We start from the raw sequence: 22,376 nt of genomic DNA on the forward strand, positions 1-22,376 counted from the left end.
TTATGCAGCAGCAGATTTTGAGTGGTTGCTTAGCACCACTTTTCTGACTCCTGTCCATACGTGGAATTGTAAGATTGCTGGGTTCTGCTGTTTCAGACATTTCTAAAGACATTCCTTTTCGAGCCATTTAATTTATCAATAAGTTCAGAAACAGGGGCGCTGTAGCCAACTAAACTCTACTTGGCACAAACCCATTGAAATCAACGGACATGACTAACTTAGGACCCCTAATTTCAGCGGAACTACTCTTGAGTGGCACTTAGCTAGAGATAACGCCAATTTGCCTAGAATTCCGAAGCAAATCCCCACTCCCACCCTCAGATTCCGAAGAAGCTAAAAAAACAAAATAGAGTTTGCAAATGAAGTGGTGTTTATACGGTAATTTGCATATCTGGTTCTGAGATCCAGGCTGAGCGGCAGTTGAATCTCATTGAGGGGATAAGTCAGGTGGGCCTTTAAGCCGCATTGATTTCAATGGGAGCTAAGTGCAACCAGCTCAGGATATGATAATCTCCCTGGTTACCGTGGCAGACACCCCTTAGTGGAATTTAATTTTTAAGTCAGCGCACCTAAGATTGTGCTGATGGTCTGGAACCAACCCTCTGGCTGTCTCTTTCACGACTGTTTCATTTTGAACTTCTTTGGTACATCGGTGCCTAGCGAAAGGGATGCGATTATGAAGAGACAAGGTGCTTTGAGCACTCAGGTTAATTGAATCCCCATACTCAGCCCCCAACATTGCATTTATTCTCGGCCCTTGAAATGCATTTGTGATGTTTAGGGTCATTTGCTTTAGCTTAAATATATTATTCATAATTATTATTGATATTTGGTAGTTCCTTTTTTTTGCAAGATGAACTCAAAGCAGCATTAAAAGTGAGTAAAAGCAAGAGAGTTTTTAAAAGCCTAACATGCAACATGCTAATATGTACCAAAAAGCCGACCCACTATTTAAAAAAGGCAGAAAATTATGGTCCAGAAGCCTGGGTGGATATAGATATCTTTGCCTGGTGTCTGAAAACAAATAGTGATGCTACTAGGCATGCTTCATAGGGGGGAGCATTCTGCAAATGGAGAGCCACCACCAAGAAGGTCCGTTCTTGTGTTTGCAAGGCCCTGTGAATACATCTAGGACAGGGGTCAGCAACCTTTTTCAGCCATGGGCCGGTCCACCATCCCTCAGACCATGTGGGGGGCCAGACTGTATTTTGAAAAAAAATATGAACAAATTCCTAGGCCCCACAAATAACCCAGAGATGCATTTTAAATAAAAACACACATTCTACTCATGTTAAAAGACGCTGATTCCTGGACCATCCGCAGGCCGGATTGAGAAGGCGATTGGGCTGCATCCGGCCCCCGGGCCTTAGGTTGCGTACCCCAGATCTAGGATATTACTATAAACCCTAATGCATGAGGCCTACTCTACGGTAACCCTGGTAGATAGGGTGGCCCTCTGGCCTGTACTTCCTGGTCTGTGACGGCTATCTGAGAGCCAGCGTGGTGTAGTGGTTAAGAGCGGTAGTCTTGTAATCTGGGGAACCGGGTTCGCGTCTCCGCTCCTCCACATGCAGCTGCTGGGTGACCTTGGGCCAGTCACACTTCTTTGAAGTCTCTCAGCCCCACTCACCTCACAGAGTGTTTGTTGTGGGGGAGGAAGGGAAAGGAGAATGTTAGCCGCTTTGAGACTCCTTAAAGGGAGTGAAAGGCGGGATATCAAATCCAAACTCTTCTTCTTCATCATCTATCCATGTAGCACAATTGCTGGCAGGAGTGAGACCCTGTCATCATTCAACAGCGCGGCTCAGAGATCTGCTCTGGTTGCTCACTTACTTACTTACTTACTTACTTACTTACTTACTTATATACCGCCCTTCAACCGAGGACCCCAGGACGGTTTTCAGCCTTGTAAACAGCCTTGTTGCCAGCCCAAAGGTCAAGGTGCAGTACTATTGGTGCATAAAGCCCTCAGCAGCCTGAGACCGGTTTGCTTGCAGGATCACCTTGCCCCAAATGTTCTCACTCAACCACTTCAATCTGGGCACTGTTACCTTCTCATGCCGTACTTGTAAGAAATCAATCTTTTAGTATGCTTTGGAACTCCCTGCCGACGGACACTTTGTTGTACTGTCTGAAAACATTTTGGTTTGGGCAAGCCTATTCATGTTTACATATGCTGTTTTTTATTGTTAATTTTAATTATCTTTAAATGTTTTTATTTATGATTTTAATATTTCTTGCGTACCACACAGAGGTTTAATTACAACCAAGCGGTATATAAACTTTGTTAAATAAACAAATCCTTAGAAACCTCTCATGAGGAAGAGCTTGCCACCTTCCAAAGCAGTCTTGTTCTGCTGTTACACCACCAGGAACTTCTTCCTAATATTTGTTCAAAATTTTGTCGTTTGAGCCCATTTATTCAGGGCTTATCTTCTGGAACGAAAAAACACATTTGCTCCATCATCTACGTGACTCACAGGTTTTTAGGTTTTTGAAGATAGCTGTCACATCGCCTCCCAACAAAACAATCTCAACACATTCAGTCTTTCTTTGTGAGATGCGGTCTTCACTTTCTGAAACACGCTGTGTGGCCAATTTTAGACATCTTCTGAGAAGGGAATATTAACCGCCTTCAAAAAACAAAAAACAATTCCTGCAGCTTCTAAATAAGTGGGATTTTTAAAAGACAAAAATGAAATCGGAACACTATGTTTTTGCTTTTTTAATGTACTCATTTCTGTTTTCATTGTAATGAAGTTTTAAATTATAAAATTTGGTAAATGGGCAAAGAAAACAATTTATGCCGCAATCCTATTCCCACGTGTACCTGGGAACCAGTCTAATGAACTTCTGAGTTGATATGAATAGGTTGCACTGCTGATTTCACATTGACTATGATGAAGTTCTCCATGGGGGGGAATTTGGCATTTAACATCCAAGATAGTGAAGAGAAAACTTATTCCTCATAGTTGCTGAAATTTGGAGCAAAGTCGGTCTTCTTAGTCGGCAGAGAAAAAAATATTAATTTTGTTTCATGACCAAATAAACCTTTTTTGAAGGTAAGAATATTCCTTAACATTCCCTAACAACCCATCTCCTGTTTTAATGGGAATTGCCACAGCAACATAATATTAACAGTGGAATTGCTCATGTTGTAGGTAGAATTAAAATATCCACTTTTAAAAAGGAAAAGGAAACAAACAGAACTCCAGCTGCTTCAGATTCTTTAGCCAGGAAAATGAGAGCTTACCAAGTGTAAGGGATTTTACACATACCTGAGCACCACCCTCTCATCCACAGCTTTTCTTTGAATATATGTTTGGTGACCATATCTTCCGAAAAATCAGTTTCGCCACCCACAAAAGCATGAGGGCTGCTGTTGTTAAGAGTGCCAGACTCGGGAAAACTAGTCTGAACCAGCCCGTGAAGCCTTTGGTTCAATTTGGGCTAATCAGTATCACTCGGCCTTGATCCAGTTCTAAAACTGAAATACACAGCATTATACATTGTAGAACACACTTCACATTATTGGTGCTGACATTCAAAGCCCTAAACGGCTTTGACTCTGTATACCTGAAGGAGCATCTTTGTCCCCATTGTTCAGCCCAGACACCGAGGTCCAGCTCCGAGGGCCTTCTTGTGGTTCCCTCACTGCGAGAAGTGAGGTTACAGGGAACCAGGCAGAGGGCCTTCTTGGTAGTGGTGCCCGCCCTGTGGAACACCCTCCCATCAGATGTCAAGGAATAAACAAGTACCTGACTAGAAGACATCGGAAGGCAGTCCTGTATAGGGAAATTTTTTGTTTGTTTGATGTTTTATTGTGGTTTTATAGTTCTTTGGAAGCCACACAGAGTGGCTGGAGAACCCAGTCAGATGGGCAGGGTGTAAATAAATAACAATAAATGCTATGAGTTAATCTGTGACAAGTGGCTTGTGCAGATTTTCAGGCAAGGGGTGTCCATAGCTCTATTCAGGGAACAGCCACATAGTTCAGGCTCACAGGAAAATCTGGGAGAAACTTCAGTCTGCTTGTCGGTGTGGACAATACTGTGCTAGGTGACACAAAGAACTGACTAAGGCAGCTTAGAGAAATTATATGTGTTGCAGAAGATCTGTAATAGGACCATCCCAGCCCCTTTTTTGCCTTTCCATCAACAACCTTTCCCTCTGTTTCATCCTCTCCCCACCCCTTCACCCCAGTCCTTTATCTCCCACACAAAATCTATTCCGTCCCTTATTTTTGTGTCATAACATTTGCTGGCCACCAAACAAACAAACAAAAACAAAACAAACAAAACAAAACAAACAAAAATGCATGAAAACTTTACTTCTCAACATCTTTTGAAACCCATCGTGATTAATACTGAATTGATCACAAAAACAACTACCACAGGTAAATGAATTATAGGATGAAGAACTGGGCCTTTTCTTTTGACTACAATTTCTAGACTGCTGTATTTTTCGCCATATCATTTCTGGAGAAAGAGAGAGAGAGAGTTTTAATTTGTACATGTCAGTTTTACAATGGCCTTTGGCTATAGCAACTTACTGAAAGAGCTAATTAATTTTGCTTTGCCATTTTGGAAAATAAACCCACTGTGTAATTGCAAAGTATCATTACACTCTTGCTGGGGAGGACTCCGGTTATTAGTGGTAACACCTCTGCAATGAGATCAGGACTGCTCTCCCCCAGGCACTGTGCCATTAAAGTTTGCGTCTCCTACCATCAGCACCACCAGGCTGATGGAGAGCTCATTTTTGTGGAAAAGTAGACTGGATTTCCTAAGCACTCCTTCAGCCAGAGTGAGCTAATAACATCTAGATTAGATTGTAAACTCTTGTGTGTCTGAATTCTGCCGCACAAACCTCAAAACCCTGTAATAAACCTTTGAGAAGCTAATCATGCTCCTGGAAGGAATTTGAAAACTAATGCTGCAATTGAATGTAGTATTGTTACCTTCCGGTCCTAGAGATAAATAATCAGTGGCTTGAAAAATACAGGGACAGGCAACAGGTAAAGGTAAAAGACCCCTGGACAGTTAAATCCAGTTAAAGGGGACAATGGGGTGTGGCGCTCATCTCGCTTTCAGGCCGAGGGAGCCGGCGTTTGTTCACAGACAGCTTTCTGGGCCACGTGGCCAGCAGAACTAAACCGCTTCAGGCACAACGGGACACTGTGACGGAAACCAGAGCACACAGAAACGCCGTTTACCTTCCCGCCGCAGCGGTACCTATTTATCTACTTGCACTGGCGTGCTTTCAAGCTGCTAGGTTGGCAGAAGCTGGGACAGAGAAACGGGAGCTCACCACCGTCACACGGATTCGAACTGCCGACCTTCCGATCGGCAAGCCCAAGAGGCTCAGTGGTTTAGACCATGCTGCCACCTGCTCCACAGGGACGGGCAAAGCTATATTGACACCTGAGGCAGAAAATCTCAAGAGCATTCCTACTACATACAGCCTGGGGTAGCCGACATGTTGCCTTCCAGATTATCCCTGGAGAGCTCAGTTGTTTAGAGCATGGTGCTGATAAGGTTGCAGGTTCAATCCCCGTATGGGACAGCTGCATATTTCTGGATTGCGGGGACTTGGAGTAGATGTTCCTCCAACTTTACAATTCTATGATTCTATGGTGATGATGATGGTGATGAATAAAATTTGTATACTGCCCTGTACCCACAGGTCTCAGGGCTGTTCACAAGATAAAATTACACTGCGAAAACATAAAAAACATCATCAAAATAGAACAAGAACAACCCACTAACCCCCCTCCCTAACACTTTATAGAAGGGCAGATGTTGTTGAACTCAGCTCCAGCCAACATGGAGGGAACATGGTGGGAACATGGAGGACATTTTGTTCTCTATCCCTTGTCTATGCCAATTTGCAGTGGCTCTTTGAAGTTTATACACACACACACACACACACACACATTTTTATTAGTTTTTTTTAACATATCATTTTCAACAGTAATTAAACATACTTTTACATCTTATTCAATTTTTTTTACTTCCATCAGTCCTGTCTGAAAATTTTCCAATCTAATCTCTTAGTATGCATTTCTTATTTTCCCTATTACATTTCAAACTCATAACCAATATCTCTACCTTTTTTCTACTTTGTAACACTTCGTACATTCCTCTTTACAAAACTTCTTGTAGTCCTACTAATGTAATTTGTTGATTATAGCTGCTCTTCAAATAATTCATATACTTCTTCCAATCTTCTGTAAATCTCTGGTCCCGCAGGTTTCAAATCCTTCCTGTCATTTTGTCCAATTCTGCATCGTCCATTAATTTCGTCAGCCATTCTTCTTTCATCTTTCTTCTTTCTGCTTCCATTTCTGGGCTAACAATACTCTTGCCGCTGTTGTTGCATGTAAGAACAGTTTGACATCTTGTCTATTAATGTCTTGGCCTATAATACCGGCTCTTTGAGGTTTCAAACGGAAGCCTTTCCCAGCCCAAGCTGAAGGTTCATGGACCAAACCTGTATGTGAAAGTCTGTGCACCAAGCTACAACTCTTTCACAAGCCATAGACCCGTCGGGAAACGCCCCATTTTAATGGGGGTGGGTGCAATAGAGAAATGCCCTGTATTGGGGTGCCATTGAGTCCAGCATCCTGTTTGACCACTGGCAGATCAGATGGCTCCAGGAAGCCACGAGCAGAACTTGGTTAGCAATAGTTCTCCCTTTCTGTTTGCCCCTTAGTAACCAGGCCGTCCTGACCTGAGGACGTAGTTTTCCTGCCTTCTTCAGTCTCTGAGGATGGACCCTTAGTGGGATCCTCATCCACTCCATAGTGTGGATGTCGAATGCCAACAGAATTGATTGAGGACGCTTTAGGCCAGCAAGTGTTGTAAGCAAAATCTGCCCTTTTCCCTTATGAGGTATCCAAGAGCCCATATAGAGTCCTTACGTAGGTTCCCTATTGGTAGGAGAAAATAACAGAGGCCAACCAGAGAATATTGAGAAGCAAAGCAGCTAGTAAGCTTGATATTTATTGATCTGTTGCAACAGGATGCTCCCCTCATATGCAGGAAAGGAGGAGGAACCCAGAACAATGGCACGCGAGGCCTTATAAAGACTTTTGAAATTGCCACCCTGTAGATCAAGACCACCCCCAGAAACATCATACATACATCACAGAAGGGGTGTAACCTAAGACCACCCCCCAGATACATCATACCTACATCACAGAAAAGGCGATCTAAAACAGAAATTTGAATGTTGTTTTTCCTGTTTGCCAAGTTATCTGATTGCCTTTCCTGACTGTCTTTCCTGATTGTCTGTCACCCATTAAAATGCTGATTACTCAATTTCTGAGACAATGGGAAGGCTCCCGGACCCCCACTCCCCCCTTGCAGGGAAAACCTTTGGTCAGTTTGGGAATCAAAATGGTTTCAGGTCGGTCTTCCTGTGCTGATCTATGTACATGCTTGGTTGGTACACTTATGAACATTGTTGTTGTTGTTGTTTAGTCGTTTAGTCGTGTCCGACTCTTCGTGACCCCATGGACCAGAGCACACCAGGCACTCCTGTCTCCCACTGCCTCCCGCAGTTTGGTCAAACTCATGCTGGTAGCTTCGAGAACACTGTCCAACAATCTCGTCCTCTGTCATCCCCTTCTCCTTGTGCCCTCCATCTTTCCCAGCATCAGGGTCTTTTCCAGGGAGTCTTCTCTTCTCTTGAGGTGGCCAAAGTATTGGAGCCTCAGCTTCAGGATCTGTCCTTCCAGTGAGCACTCAGGGCTGATTTCCTTCAGAATGGAGAGGTTTGATCTTCTTGCAGTCCATGGGACTCTCAAGAGTCTCCTCCAGCACCATAATTCAAAAGCATCCATTCTTCGGCGATCAGCCTTCTTTATGGTCCAGCTTTCACTTCCATACATCACTACTGGGAAAACCATAGCTTTTACTATATGGACCTTTGTTGGCAAGGTGATGTCTCTACTTTTTAAGATGCTGTCTAGGTTTGTCATTGCTTTTCTCCCAAATATATGGTATGAACATTACCATATATCAAGACCTCAAAATTCCTATCACACAAGCCAATTGCTCAAGGAGGCTGGCCAGCCTGTATAAGACCCCGGATGGCCTCAGCACATGGCTAAGACAATATTGGGAACATAAGGAGGTGCCTCTTCCCCAAGTCAGACCATTGGGCACCCAGCTCACTATTGCTGCACTGACTGGCAGTAGTAAAGTAGAAAGAGGAAGCAAAACACACTCTCTTCGTCCAAGCCAACTGCTTCATGGGCATAATTCCATTATTCAGGACATAATTTTAGAATCATAGAATCATAGAGTTGGAAGAGACCACAAGGGCCATCGAGTCCAACCCCCTGTCAAGCAGGAAACACCATCAGAGCACTCCTGACATATGGTTGTCAAGCCTCTGCTTAAAGACCTCCAAAGAAGGAGACTCCACCACACTCCTTGGCAGCAAATTCCACTGTCGAACAGCTCTTACTGTCAGGAAGTTCTTCCGAATGTTTAGGTGGAATCTTCTTTCTTGTAGTTTGGATCCATTGCTCCGTGTCCGCTTCTCTGGAGCAGCAGAAAACAACCTTTCTCCCTCCTCTATGTGACATCCTTTTATATATTTGAACATGGCTATCATATCCCCCCTTAACCTCCTCTTCTCCAGGCTAAACATGCCCAGCTCCCTTAGCCGTTCCTCATAAGGCATCGTTTCCAGGCCTTTGACCATTTTGGTTGCCCTCCTCTGGACACGTTCCAGTTTGTCAGTGATATTTTTAAATATTGCTTGCCATTTCCCCACTGAGTTGTTGTGAGATATGTTACCAGAAATGGCATGAGTATGCCAGGTTTTCTGCGAGCTCCTGAAATTATCTGTGCGTTGTAAATATAGTCTTTGGCAAAGCAGAACAGTTTTACTGCGCCTTCAGGAGTTTTGAGATGCACATATTGCACATGTGTCCACGCGCACACACACATACCCCTTCTGTCCGGGAGACAAGGAGCAAAAAGATTGTTAGTCTCTGCTCACCATGTTGGCTCTCTGCCATTCCCAGAGGCTAAACGGAGACTGTTTCTATGCAAAAGAATAAAAGAGACGTTTTTTATTTAAAAAATTGTCACGCACAGAAACCAGCGGGGAATATTTTAGTCTCCCTGAACACTCTTTTAACTGACTTGAAAGTTGCCACTTTTCAACGACAATAACTTTTCAAAAGAAAACTCCAGTGTGAAGCTGCCGAGTTTGATTTTCAGACTTGAGTTCAGGCGAGTGGAAAGTAATTATCTTTCCCTAATTCATCACCAATTGTTGGTGGGTCAAATCCTCTTGGGCTTAATCTTCAACCCAGATCTTATTGTCCTCTGTTGGTGTGAGGAGCCACATGATTAACCCTCCTGACATTAACTACAATTGCTGTGAAACTTTCTGAATGATTAATCAGCAAGATGTACAAATTGTCTAGGCTCTAGACGAGGAATACCTAATTGCAGTGTCCTCTTACAACCTCCACCCTGGGAAGGAGATGGCTCCACACCTTAGGAGCCACTGTGGAGCCACTGTCACCTTGTCCCCCGTACCCCATGGAGGTAGCTCTGCCACGAGACTCCTGTGAATAAACCAGATACCTTGGAAGATCAAGAAAGATGTGAGGAGCTTCCCCCACAGCTTGAAAACCCACTGTCTAGAAGAAGCTAATTACTGCATTAAAAGATGCTCATCCTTTCATGGCCAGATGTAGCACTTGGGGGATGATTTTTTAATCTTGACCTTGAATGTAAGAAGAGCCTGCTGGATCAAGCCAATGACCCATCTAGACCTACATCCTGTTCTCACGGTGGCTGCCCAAATGCCTGTGCGCAAGAGCACTCTCCCCACCTGTGATTTCCAGCAACTAGTACTCAGAAACACTGCTACCTCTGACTGCAGAGGCAGAGCATAGCCATTGTATGGTCCAGAAGATAAAAGTTCTGGCAGTTGTTCCAAGCTGGTGCTGAAACAACTTGCATCTTTGGCTCAGCTGCAGGGTTGCTAACCGTGGTGCTGAAATTCATGAACTTTGCATCAGCACCTCCGCGGCCTTCGTTCACAACCCAACTCCAGATCCCTTGGCCTGCTGGTCTCCATCTTGCTTTGGCCATCACCTCTTGTCTGTGGTGGAAATGGCAATGGCAATGGATCAGGGAAGGTTTTAATATTTGATGAATCATTGTATTTTAATATTCTAGTGGAAGCCGCCAGAGTGGTTGGGGAGACCCGGCCAGATGGGCAGGGTATAAATAAATAAATAAATTAATCATCATCATCATCAACAACAACAACCACCACTTGCATAAACCCGCTGGCAGCAAAATGATCCCTCTTTCTCCGCATGTTGTGGAGCAACAGTTGCAACAGCAAAGTCCTTCCTCTGCCCCTGCCGTGTGCACCCTGGGGATAAGGAAGGAAGGTGCTGGCTTGTTCTAGTTGTCTTTCGTGGCACCAGCTGCCAGTGCTTCAACCAAAACAACAACAAACAGATTAATCTGGCAGCACAAAACAGCGAGAAGGGTACACAGGGGAAAGAAAGCAGGCTGAACAGGAGCTGTATGCAGTGCTACTCGTACTCAGCGTAGATCCACTGAAATTAATGTAGGGTCATTGAATTGGGTCTGGCCGGAGTGAAACTTCATTGGCTACAACCCCATCTTGCTAACTCATGATGGCCGCACTGTATTGCTGGCAAACCCCACTGGGATCAGAAGCAATCCCAGTAGACCACCTTGGAGGAGAAGGTCTGGTTTCGTGTAAGGCACACTCCTGTGCACATATGAAACATCAGGCTGGGTGCTACAGGACATTGTCACATTTCTGCATGAGGGATGCATCCAGCTGTCTGGAGCACAAGGGGGGCAAATGGCTGGTAGTTTTATTATTTATTTACAAAGCATACATTCACGGTAGAACTGTTACCGGAAAAATCCGAGGGCTCCCTTGGACAAAAAGTAAAGACGCCAACCAGAGTAAATTGGAGCAAATCAGCAGCCTGTAGGCTTGGCCTTTATTGAACTGCTGCAACAGGGTGTTCCCCTCACTCGCAGGAGAGAGGAAAAGACACAGAAAAATGGTGTGCAAGACCTTATAAAAACTTTTGAAATTCCCCTCCTCTAGGTCAAGCCCACCCCCAGAAACATCATGCATACATTACAGAAAGGAGGGGTTGAGGGAGGAGTTGTGGTGGTAACCTGAGTGTTCTGTCACCTGGCTGGTTCCCCTCTACCCCTCCCCATGAGTCATTCTCCGAAGACAAAAGGTAGTCGCAGTTTCCTGCCCGCTGAGGGAAGATCCGATCACTGTCCTCTGCCGAATCCACTCCCATATGCAAGTTCTTTGTGATCCTGATTGTCCTCTGTCTGGGATCATCAGGGTTGGCATAGCAACTGGGCAGGGCTCCTGTGGATGTGCTGGTATGGTGAAGGGATTATGGCGCCCTGTATCAAACCTTCCCCATTCTGTAGTCTTTCCCTCATGGAGTAAAATAAAAGTGGAACAGTGCAAATCTGATGTATGGTTGATTTTCTATGAATTTATAACAGAAGTGTAGCGTATGTAGTGTGTGAGTGTGAGTGTGTGTGAAGTTTGTACAAACTGAATGATGGGGGGGGGGGTTCCTGCTACACACTTAAGGTGCACAGTGGCTATAAAACAGATCCAGTCCTCATTGAACATTCTGGGGGCTTATTACACACACACACACACACACACACACACACACTGGATCTTTCACTCTGTGAGTGTGTGTGTGTGTGTCCTTCTGCATACCTTGGGGTTCATGCAAACCTGCTACTGTTTCCCTCTTATACAGTGGTACCTTGGGTTACATACGCTTCAGGTTACATACGCTTCAGGTTACAGACTCCACTAACCCAGAAATAGTGCTTCAGGTTAAGAACTTTGCTTCAGGTTGAGAACAGAAATTGTGCTCTGGCGGCACGGCGGCAGCAGGAGGCCCCATTAGCTAAAATGGTGCTTCAGGTTTCAGAACAGTTTCAGGTTAAGAATGGACCTCCGGAACAAATTAAGTACTTAACCCGAGGTATCACTGTATGTGGGTGCCAATGCTTGGACTACACAAGCACTCACAACTCAAACGCTGGAAACAGAAGGAAATGTGGCATCTTCTCTATTTTGGCACTGAAAAGAAGCAAGAAAGGAAGCAAGGAGAAAAAAAAAAGAACAAATACGTATCACTGGGTGAAAGTGTAGGAAGGGGAAAGGCCATAGCTCATTGGTAGGGCACCTGCTTGGCATGCAGAAGGCCCCAGGTTCAATCCCCATCGTCTCCAGGTAGGTCCGGGAGAGTCCCTTGCCTGAAACCCTGGAGAACTGCTGCCAGCAGACTATACTGAGCTAGCAGTGGTTGAAACTCCCATTGTTATAGCTCATTTTGCAACAAGGAATTTCATTAGTGTGAGCAGCTTCTGAGCTCTGGGTGCAGTACTGTGCTTAAGATTTCAGCTTAAAACTGCAGAGTGGAAGAAAAGGGGGAGCTTTATCTGCCTCCCCGCTCCAACTAGTCTCTGAAAACTGGAGAAGAGACCCTCTTAAGAATATTAGGGAGGTGGGCAGGGGAAGGACTAGACCATGCAAAAAATGAACAAAGTACTTTAGCTGCAGTTCATTCATTTTCAGCTTTGTAAAAAGGTAAAGGGACCCCTGACCATTAGAACTCTGGGGTTGTGGCGCTCATCTCGCTTTATTGGCCAAGGGAGCCGGCGTACAGCTTCCGGGTCATGTGGCCAGCATGACTAAGCCGCTTCTGGCGAACCAGAGCAGCGCACGGAAACACCGTTTACCTTCCCGCTGGAGCGGTACCTATTTATCTACTTGCACTTTGACGTGCTTTTGAACTGCTAGGTTGGCAGGAGCAGGGACCGAGCAACGGGAGCTCACCCCGTCATGGGGATTCGAACCGCCGACCTTCTGATCGGCAAGTCCTAGGCTCTCTGGTTTAACCCACAGTGCCAACCGTGTCCCTTCAGCTTTGTATTCTTGTTATTAAAAAGTGCACCTAGACACCCTGTTGTTCCACCCATAACCTAGGCTTAAGGTGCCATTTAGCTCCCATCTTTCATAGCTCAGTTTCTAACGCTGTGAGCTAGATGCATTGATGGTCTGACTCCATAGCTCCCTATGTGGAAATGGAGTTCTTCAACTTTTCAGTCCTGAACTTTTCCTCTCAGAAGGGCTGGTGCTCAGGTAGAGCATCCGTCTTACATGAATAAGGTCCCAGGTCTGGTCCACAGTATCTGCAGGTAGGGTTTGGAATTGCTTCTGTCTGAAACCTTGAGCAAGCTGTTGCCAGTCTGTGTTGGCAACACTGAGTTAGATGGCCGAGTGGGTCTGATTTGGTGTAAGCAGCTTCCTCTGTACCTGTGGCCTCCTCACCTTGTCTCAAGATCATTCTGAATTACCTTGCAACCGTGTGAAGAGATCCCACCTTGTGACGTTCAAGGCTGCCTTGTGGTAGAACTCTGTTGGAAAGGCATTAGACTTAGAGGATCTATCTTCTATTTCCCCCGATCAGAATTCGAACCTGAGCCTGGCCTGCTTTCGCTTACCACTCTGCCACGGTTGCGGTTTTCTACAAATTGCTCCTGTGCACAAAAAGCAAAACAAAGCAATATAAAAGGGCAGTTTGAAGTTCCAGCCTTTGCAAGGCAAAGAAAATGCATTACAAAGTTTTGTGGAGGAGAAAAAGAGGCCGTTTGCAAGACTTTGAAACGGATAACGCTCCTCGCGCAGCCGAGATAAGTAGATGGGTGAACAAAGACCAACTGCACTGTGAGCGGAGGGGGTCTCCATGGCAACGTAATTATTTTCTGACTTCAATCTGCGTCCTGCATAATGATAAGAAGTTTAAAGAGAGGAGGAGGGACATCTCTCCCACTTGCTTCCCCAGCAAAACCGACTGGAGAGAGTAAGCGAACACGGCCCGTGTAGCTGCTGCCAGCCCTGGTTAAGCAAGATGCCAGCCCTGTGTGGTGCCAGCATTTGGGGGTAGGGCCAAACAGCAACTCTGTGGCAGGGCTTTGCGAGGAGACAGTCCCTGGTTCCAAAGTAGCAATACCAATGATAATATCCTGCAGCAGGGAGTTTTCTTACAAACAGGCCTCCAGGCTTCTGTGAGCTCTTTTACGATGCGATGATCTTTATTGTCATTGTCCCATTCAGAACAACAAAATTGAAAAATCTACATAAAACATTCAAAACTACAAGCCTGCTATCCCAGCTATCCCAACCTGGTTGCCCCCCCCTAAAAACTCTGATACCCCATTTTTAAATACAATATGCTCCCATAGAGACTCCTTACACTGCGTTTAAAACCAAAATCGCATTTGGGTAGAAACTGTTTCAGGGTCTATACGAGCAATCTCTATCTCTGGGATAAGTAAAAAAGCCAACAAGGTCTCCATTGGCCACCTTCAAGCCTTAAAATTGAACGTGGTGGTGGTGTCCCCAAATTCTCTGGTCCTCTGGTTTTACCTGTACAGTGGACCCTCCAGATATGAACTTAATTCATTCTGGGGGTCCATTCGCACCCCGAAAATTATGTAAATAGAGGCATGCTTCTGCATATGCACGCGGCGCGATCGAGCACTTCTGCACATGCCTGCGCGGCAAAACCCAGAATTATACACTTCCGGGTTTGCCATGGCCGTAACCTGAAGATTCCGTATCCAGAGGGATACGTAAGTAGAGGTACGACTGTATGTCTCTTGGATTCATCACTGAGCATTGAATCCTGTCCAAATGTCAGGCACTTACCGCTAGGTCTTCAGCCATCAACCACTCAGTGCCAAGGGACTGAGGAAGAATGGTGGAAACCCCCCCCCTTCCCTACACTTCCCAGAGAAGAAACAGACAACATAGATTTAGAACAGTGGTTTGCCGAAGGGCATAGTTCAGAGGCTGCAGAGCGGAGAAGCTGGGAAATATTGGGAGAAGAGCAGCAGGAAGAAGAACCAAAGGAGAGACAGCTGACAGTGTCTTTAGAAAGCATTCCTGCCCCCCCCCCAGGACCAGGTGAGCATTGAGAGTAGTAGAACAGAAAGCTCAGTTTAGCCATCACAGGGATGATGTAGAATAGGAGAGACAGTGGGGATGGGACTTATTCGGAGCAACACCATTATTTAGCAGAGATTGCATTCTTCTGTCTCTCTCTGTGAATACTGAATAAATAATTGGTAAGAACTCTTCCTATTTTATCTGCTCCTTGGCTGCCACTGTGGGAGGGATAGGATTCACTGAAGCCTGACACTCAGGTAGCAAAGGTGCAATTTTCATCCTCCAAAGTTTGACAGCTTTGCTGCCAAGTCGGCATGCAGCTCCGCGATTTGTGCAGAGACCATGATGTCCATCGCTTCTACTGCCGTTACAGTGGCATCATTTGGTGACACCTTTTCGCCGTGTTTGCAGCCTGTGTCCGATCGTTCACCTGAGATCATGACTCGCCTGTTACCTTAGGTAGTGAAATTGTGGTCCTTCCTCACTGGTGCACCACGAATCATGTCTCATCTAAGCAGATATAAAATTGTGCATTCCGATTGTGGAATGCTTTCCCTGGAGAGACTTGCTTACATGTCTTTAGACGTCATGCAGAAACATTTCTGTTTACCCAGGCTTATGGCTGTTAAATAATCTATGGCCTGTTAAAGTGTAGGGGGAGGACTGTTATTATTATGATTATTTTACTATTAGGCTGTCAGTCAGTATGCTTTTTACTATGTCTTTATTACATTTTTATCGTTGATGTTTTGTAATGTGCTCCTAACATTGCAAAGGGACGCGGGTGGCGCTGTGGGTAAAACCTCAGCGCCTAGGACTTACCGATCGAAAGGTCGTGGTTCGAATCCCCACAGCAGGGTGCGCTCCCATTGCTCGGTCCCAGCGCCTGCCAACCTAGCAGTTCGAAAGCACTCTCGGGTGCAAGTAGATAAATAGGGACCGCTTACTAGCGGGAAGGTAAACGGCGTTTCCGTGTGCTGCGCTGGCTCGCCAGATGCAGCTTGTCACGCTGGCCACGTGACCCGGAAGTGTCTTCGGACAGCGCTGGCCCCCGGCCTCTTAAGCGAGATGGGCGCGCAACCCCGGAGTCGGACACGGCTGGCCCGTACGGGCAGGGGTACCTTTACCTTTACTAACATTGCACACCACCCTGGGATCTTTTGTTTTTTGTTTTTTAATGTAATCATTTTTATTTGATTTTACAAATATAGAATTATAACAAGCCAAATACTCTGAATCTCAAGACTCCCCCCCCCCCCTTCATGGGTCCTATTGTCAGCATTCACAACTGCATATTATTCTGTTCTATATTTTATATCAATCCATATTGTCCATAGTATTTGTTACATTACAAGTGAGATTAAAATCCTGCTAAAGTTTTCATCTGCTTGCAATGGTCTCTTAAATAGATTAAAAAAAATTCCACCCCGGAATCTTTTGATAAAGGGTGGTAGATGAATAGATGATGATGATGATTATCATCATCATCATCATAAAGCCCTTTTCTGAGTCTGGGAATGGGAAACCGAAAGTGGTAAATTCGACCATGCCTGGTAGGATTGCTCTGTAAAATGGCTAAAATAGGCACGCATAGAATCTTGGCTTAGGTTTCATGGAACAGGCAAAGGCAAACTGGGCCCTCCAGCTGTTTTGGGACTACAATTCCCATCATCCCTGACCACTGGGCCTGTTAGCTAGGGATGATGGGAGTTGTAGTCCCAAAACAGCTGGAGGGCCCAGTTTGCCTATGCCTGTCATAGAAGCAGTAGCCTCAGTCTCCTTAGACGACTAGCTAGTTATAAAACCTTGCCTATGATAGAGTGGACCTTTCATGCCTGGGTTCCCTTCTCTTTGTCTCTGTCTTTGATAGCTGGACTGTACTAGAGGCTCTCCTTCTCCTGAATTTTATTTCAATAAGAAAATGTGAGGGAATGCTAGCAGTTTGGGAATCATCCTTTTTTGGAGGGCTTGCAAAATAACAACAGCAACCACCTGTGCCACAAACCAGATTGGATGAAAACTCGTATCGGAGTGCTCTGTAAATGGATAGCCATAGTTTTTAATATACTAACCCTTTATGCTCTTCCACACCCGTTTAATTAGATTCTTATAGACTTTTATATATACCTTCTGTTTCAATACTTTTTAGCTTTCCAAAATGTTTTACAGTTTTTAAATGATTGTACCCCGTCCTACTTATCCTGGTCTACGACCATAATAAAAATTTGAATTTGAATTCAACAACGACAACAATAAACTTGGGTGGTGACAAAAGTGGTGGTTTTCTTTGTGTTCCTTTGCCTTAGCAGCTTTCCTGAGACCTTTAAAAAATGTTTAGTGTTTTTTAATCTGTGTTTTAATGATAACCTTTTGTACAGTTGGTTTTAATGCGTCTTGTGGATTTTAGCTGTGGTTTTATTAGCAGTTTTATGATGTACTCTGTCTGGAGAGCTCATTGACTGATGTATTAATCTTTCAATAAAATAAATGTTCCATTTAAAAAATATATATATATACCAAGTTTAGCGCACCAGCTCACATTAACAAGGCCAGAGGCCATCAATACACCCGTCTCAGCTTAAGCATACAAGCCGAAATATGCCAGCCAGCTTGGGACATATCCACATGAAATAGACATTTATAATGCAAGGGTAGTAAGGTCCTCAGACCATTGCCTGGTTGTAGATTGTGGGTGATTATCTTTCCAGTGGTGATCATAAGTGTTTGCAGGAACGGTCAACCCTGATTAGCTCAGTTTCTCACTTTTCCAGTCTTAAATTCAGTTATCTACATTTTGCAGCAATTGTCGTTTTTTAAAAAAACAACAAACATCGTCGTGAAAATTCATCAGCACTTTCTCCTAATAGACACCTTTTTATATGCAGTTTCCCTAGTATGCATTTTTTGTATGTCGGTTTCACTAATATCCTCATTTTTATGCATACCTTAATATATGTATCTTTTGCAATCATTGTTTAGTCAGCACTGCAAAATTCAGATGAGTGCAAATTTTGAAGGATGCAATGTTTTGGTTCGCATGTTGTTTTGGAGAGCACGCATGTGATAAATCCTGTTTTCTTTAAAAATATATATATTAGATTTTCCACAATTGTAACAAAAACCACAAAGCAAAATAACACACAAAGACCAAAAAAAATAAACAAATAAACAAACTTAATTCTTTGAAAATCCCACCTTTTTACACCTCTTAATTGACTTCTAGTCCCTCCCTTCTGAGTTTCCTTATAATTGAATGTAACAGCTTTCCAATATCATTATTAAACTAAAAATCACTCCAATTAAATCCATCTTATTCACTTTTCTTAATATTCTAAATCCCATTTATTTATATCCTATTCTAACCCTAGGCCTATTTGGTACTTTCAAGTAGTTTTTCATTTTTTATATTACAATATTTATTCAAATAGTCCTTAAATTTCCTCCAATCTTCCTGAAACTCCTCTTCTTTCTGGTCGCGGATTCTTCCAGTCAGGTCAGCTAGCTCCAAAATGTCCATCATCTTCAACTGCCAATCTTCCACTGTTGGTAGTTCTTGTGTTTTCCAATTTTTAGCAAGTAATATTCGAGCAGCCGTTGTGGCATACAAAAATAATTTAACATCTTTCTTGGGCAGTTCCAAACCTATGGATCCAAACTACAAGAAAGAAGATTCCACCTAAACATTAGGAAGAACTTCCTGACAGTAAGAGCTGTTCGACAGTGGAATTTGCTGCCAAGGAGTGTGGTGGAGTCTCCTTCTTTGGAGGTCTTTAAGCAGAGGCTTGGCAACCATATGTCAGGAGTGCTCTGATGGTGTTTCCTGCTTGGCAGGGGGTTGGACTTGATGGCCCTTGTGGTCTCTTCCAACTCTATGATTCTATGATTCTATTATTCCAAGAAGAAAGGCCTCTGGTGATAAATCCAGCTTTCTTCCCCATCCCTAACTGGTTGCCTACATATGTCTTTCAGATGCTGGAAGGTTGGATATTGACCATCCTGGTATCTGTCGGTGTCGGCTCCCTCCTGTTTATGGTGGCGCTGGTGATCCTGCTCAGAAACAACATCCATGCTACTATGTTCTGGAATGAAATCGTGCTAGAGAAAATCACCAACTTTGTCATGGATCAGAGCAAAGAGCAGCGGATCTTGAACTCTGTGTCCTACAATGCCGTCAAAGGGGATCCCGAGAGCGTCTTGGACTGCATCGACAACTACTGCTCCCAGAAAGAGTGGGCCATGAACGTGGGCGATGAGAAAGGTAAACGGGCGTCCTGGACGAGTTGGACGCAGAGGAAGGGTGGGAGGAACCAACTGGGGAACCCCCAAAGGAAGGGGGCTCGGAGCCCGGGGAGTGGTGGTGGGTGACAATGAGTGTTCAAAGGGAGAAGAGGGAGAAGACTGGGAAGAGGCGGTGTCAAAGGATGAAGAGGTAACAGGGCTTAGTGAGCTGGGATGCAGAGTCTGTGGTGCAGAGTTATAAGTGTCTCTCCCTCCTGCTGCAATGCAAGCTCCCTTCTCCCTGGTCTCCCGGCGGTGTGAAAAGAGTGGAGGAGAGGTTGCCTTCATGCAGACATAGTCTCTGATTGCTTGGGAGAAGCCCTGGAGAGGAGGGCTGTGGGGAGATGGAGACTTTCAGTCTTGGCAACTGATGCGTAAGACCTCCCAGAGATGAGGCGCTGTGCTCCTTAGTCCAGACACTCAGCCAAGTGATGATTGTGCTTTTGCTTCAAAAGAGTCCAACTCCAACTTTGAGCAGTGTGATCTACTGTCGGTTCGCTCTTTGACAATGGGGTGGAGCTCCTTTAAAGTTGGTCTTTGATCGCCACCAAGAGATGTGGAGATGGCTTCTCTTTAGAATATAAAGAAAGCCTTGCTGGATCAGGCCAAGGGCCCGTCTAGTCCAGCATTAATAATAATAATAATAATAACAACAACAACAATAATAAATTTTATTTATACCCCGCCCTCCCTAGCCAAGACCAGGCTCAGGGCGGTTAACAACCAATAATAAAAACAAGTTGATTAAAATACAATTTAAAAAACAAGATTAAAATACAACATTAGGATGCAGCCTCTTCACAGGAGGAGAAAGGAAAAAGAAAGAGGGGGAGGGATTCAAACTGATTCTAAGCCAAAGGCCAGGTGGAACAACTCTGTCTTACAGGCCCTGCAGAAAGAAATCAGATCCCGCAGGGCCCTGGTCTCATGAGACAGAGCGTTCCACCAGTGTTGAGAAGGCCCTGGCTCTGGTTGAGGCTAATCTAACTTCCTTAGGGCCCGGGACCTCTAGGGTGTTGCTATTTATGGACCTTGAGGCTCTCTGTGGGGCCTCTGAACAGCCTTGCATTTAACAATGTGTCTGGTAGCCTCAGCCGGCCAGGAATTCCATGCAGGCACATCCTTACAATTCCATGTAGGTTATTGAGACAACTGGTGGAGAAAAGACCAATCTCTTCATTTTCCTATTGGCAGCCTGCTGCATTTTGGTGCTGGTGGGACACGGGTGGTGCTGTGGTCTAAACCACAGAGCCTAGGGCTTGCCGATCAGAAGGTCGGCGGTTCGAATCCCCGCAACGGGGTGAGTTCCCGTTGCTCAGTCCCTGCTCCTGCCAACCTAGCAGTTCGAAAGCACGTCAAAGTGCAAGTAGATAAATAGGTACCCCTCTGGCGGGAAGGTAAACGGTGTTTCCGTGTGCTGCTCTGGTTCGCCAGAAGTGGCTTAGTCATGCTGGCCACATGACCCGGAAGCTGTACGCCGGCTCCCTCGGCCAATAAAGCGAGATGAGCGCCACAACCCCAGAGTCGTCTGCGACTGGACCTAACGGTCAGGGGTCCCTTTACCCTTTACCTTTACAGGGGAAGGGGAGCTCCAGTTCATTTTGAGTACATAGGAGTGCCCCTGGGCATGGATAAAAGAAGCTGGTGAATGCATTGATGCAGGGGATGAAGGAATGCAGTGTATATTTATGTGAATGGATGGGGTTTTTGTTAATGAATGGGATAGATAGGGGATATGAATGGAGGGCGTTGTCATGGTGGGAAAGACAGAGAGAGGGGAGGAGTGACTTTGGCCCCACCTACCAACTGCATGCATCCCTAAATAGCCCTTTCAAGAGGTGAGGATACATGTCAGGATTTGGCTCATGGCAAGGAAAATATTCTCCCCCTCAGTATCCAGAACAGTTCTGTATTACCTGCCTTGCCTCCTAGTGAGATGTGCACAATTCAGTCTAGAGCTATGGTCATCGCAGATTGAGAATTTCAATCAGAATGTAACCTAAAAAAATTGGGCTATGGCATTTCTGTTTTAAACATCCACAAGTCAGACTCAGCCAAATCAAACAGATATAACAACCGACAACAAAAACTCCAATGCATTCTGTTCTTAAACAATATTAAACACTTGTTAATAAAGCATAAAGTTGCACATTGCCCTGTCCATTTCTCATCCCAGTGCCTCCATTTTCAAACAGAAGCACTGCCTGTTTCCCCCCTCTCTCAGACTCTCACTGTCTTAGTCAATTTCACTGGGTATACCACGTCCCAAATTCTCAATAGCCATTCAGTGGTGAATCTATACATATGATCTTGCTCCCAGGTTACCCTGTCTCAGACACCTCTACTGTAATTTAGAAAAAAGAAATAAGGCAGTTTTTAGGGCTCTTCTGTCAACTAATCAGGTCTCCAGGCCTATTAATCGAGCCCTGCTAAAGTCAGCACCCTCCTTTTCCAGGTGTGATCCTAGATAAGGTCGTCGAAGAAGCGGATCCTACCATCGCTTTGGAATTTGGAACGTACGTAGGCTACTCGGCCATCAGGATCGCTCGCCTTTTGAAACCAAACGCCCGTCTTCTTACCATCGAGTTCAATCCCGAGTTTGCCTCCATTGCCAGAGAGATCATCGAAATTGCTGGACTCAGCGAGAAGGTATTATCCGGCACACAGAGAGCTCCGAAATGTTTGTCAGCAGCAAATTGATGGTGGTTGCGGCTCTCTGAGAGAGTCGTTGTTTTTAATTCCGTTGAATTGTGGAGTTGGGAGGGGGCCCATCAAAGACCATCTGGTCCAAGTCCCTCCCAAGGCTCCCACAGCATCCCTGATAGGTGGCAACGCTCTGGGGCATTGTGGGAAATTTAGATGGCAGGCCTCCACACCAGGCGTCCTGCTGGAAATTAAAATGTCAGGCCCAGTGCTCATTGGATTGGAAATCAGGGCATCTGTCCATCAGTCCTGGTAGCCCTGTGGGTGGGTGTGGGTGGGTGCCAGGCCTGAATGAGGTAGGAAAGGGAAAATGCAAACTATACATTTGAAACACGTCCGACACACATTCAAAGCACGACTTCTGC

At 45.0% G+C, this 22,376-nt stretch overlaps 1 protein-coding gene across 3 annotated transcripts in view; it reads left to right on the top strand.

Annotated features, from left to right (window-relative positions):
• Window positions 1-22,376, top strand: part of COMT (catechol-O-methyltransferase) — a 44,088-nt gene that overhangs the window by 16,901 nt on the left and 4,811 nt on the right. For all 3 annotated transcript variants that reach the window (XM_083418404.1, XM_083418405.1, XM_083418403.1), the window contains exons 2-3: window positions 19,000-19,288; window positions 21,764-21,957. In XM_083418404.1, coding sequence (XP_083274530.1) covers window positions 19,000-19,288; window positions 21,764-21,957 — 483 coding nt within the window. The remainder of the gene's footprint in view (window positions 1-18,999; window positions 19,289-21,763; window positions 21,958-22,376) is intronic.

The sequence above is a fragment of the Podarcis tiliguerta genome (genome assembly GCF_965153285.1).
Source record: "Podarcis tiliguerta genome assembly, chromosome: 16".
Taxonomy (NCBI): Eukaryota; Metazoa; Chordata; class Lepidosauria; order Squamata; family Lacertidae; genus Podarcis; species Podarcis tiliguerta.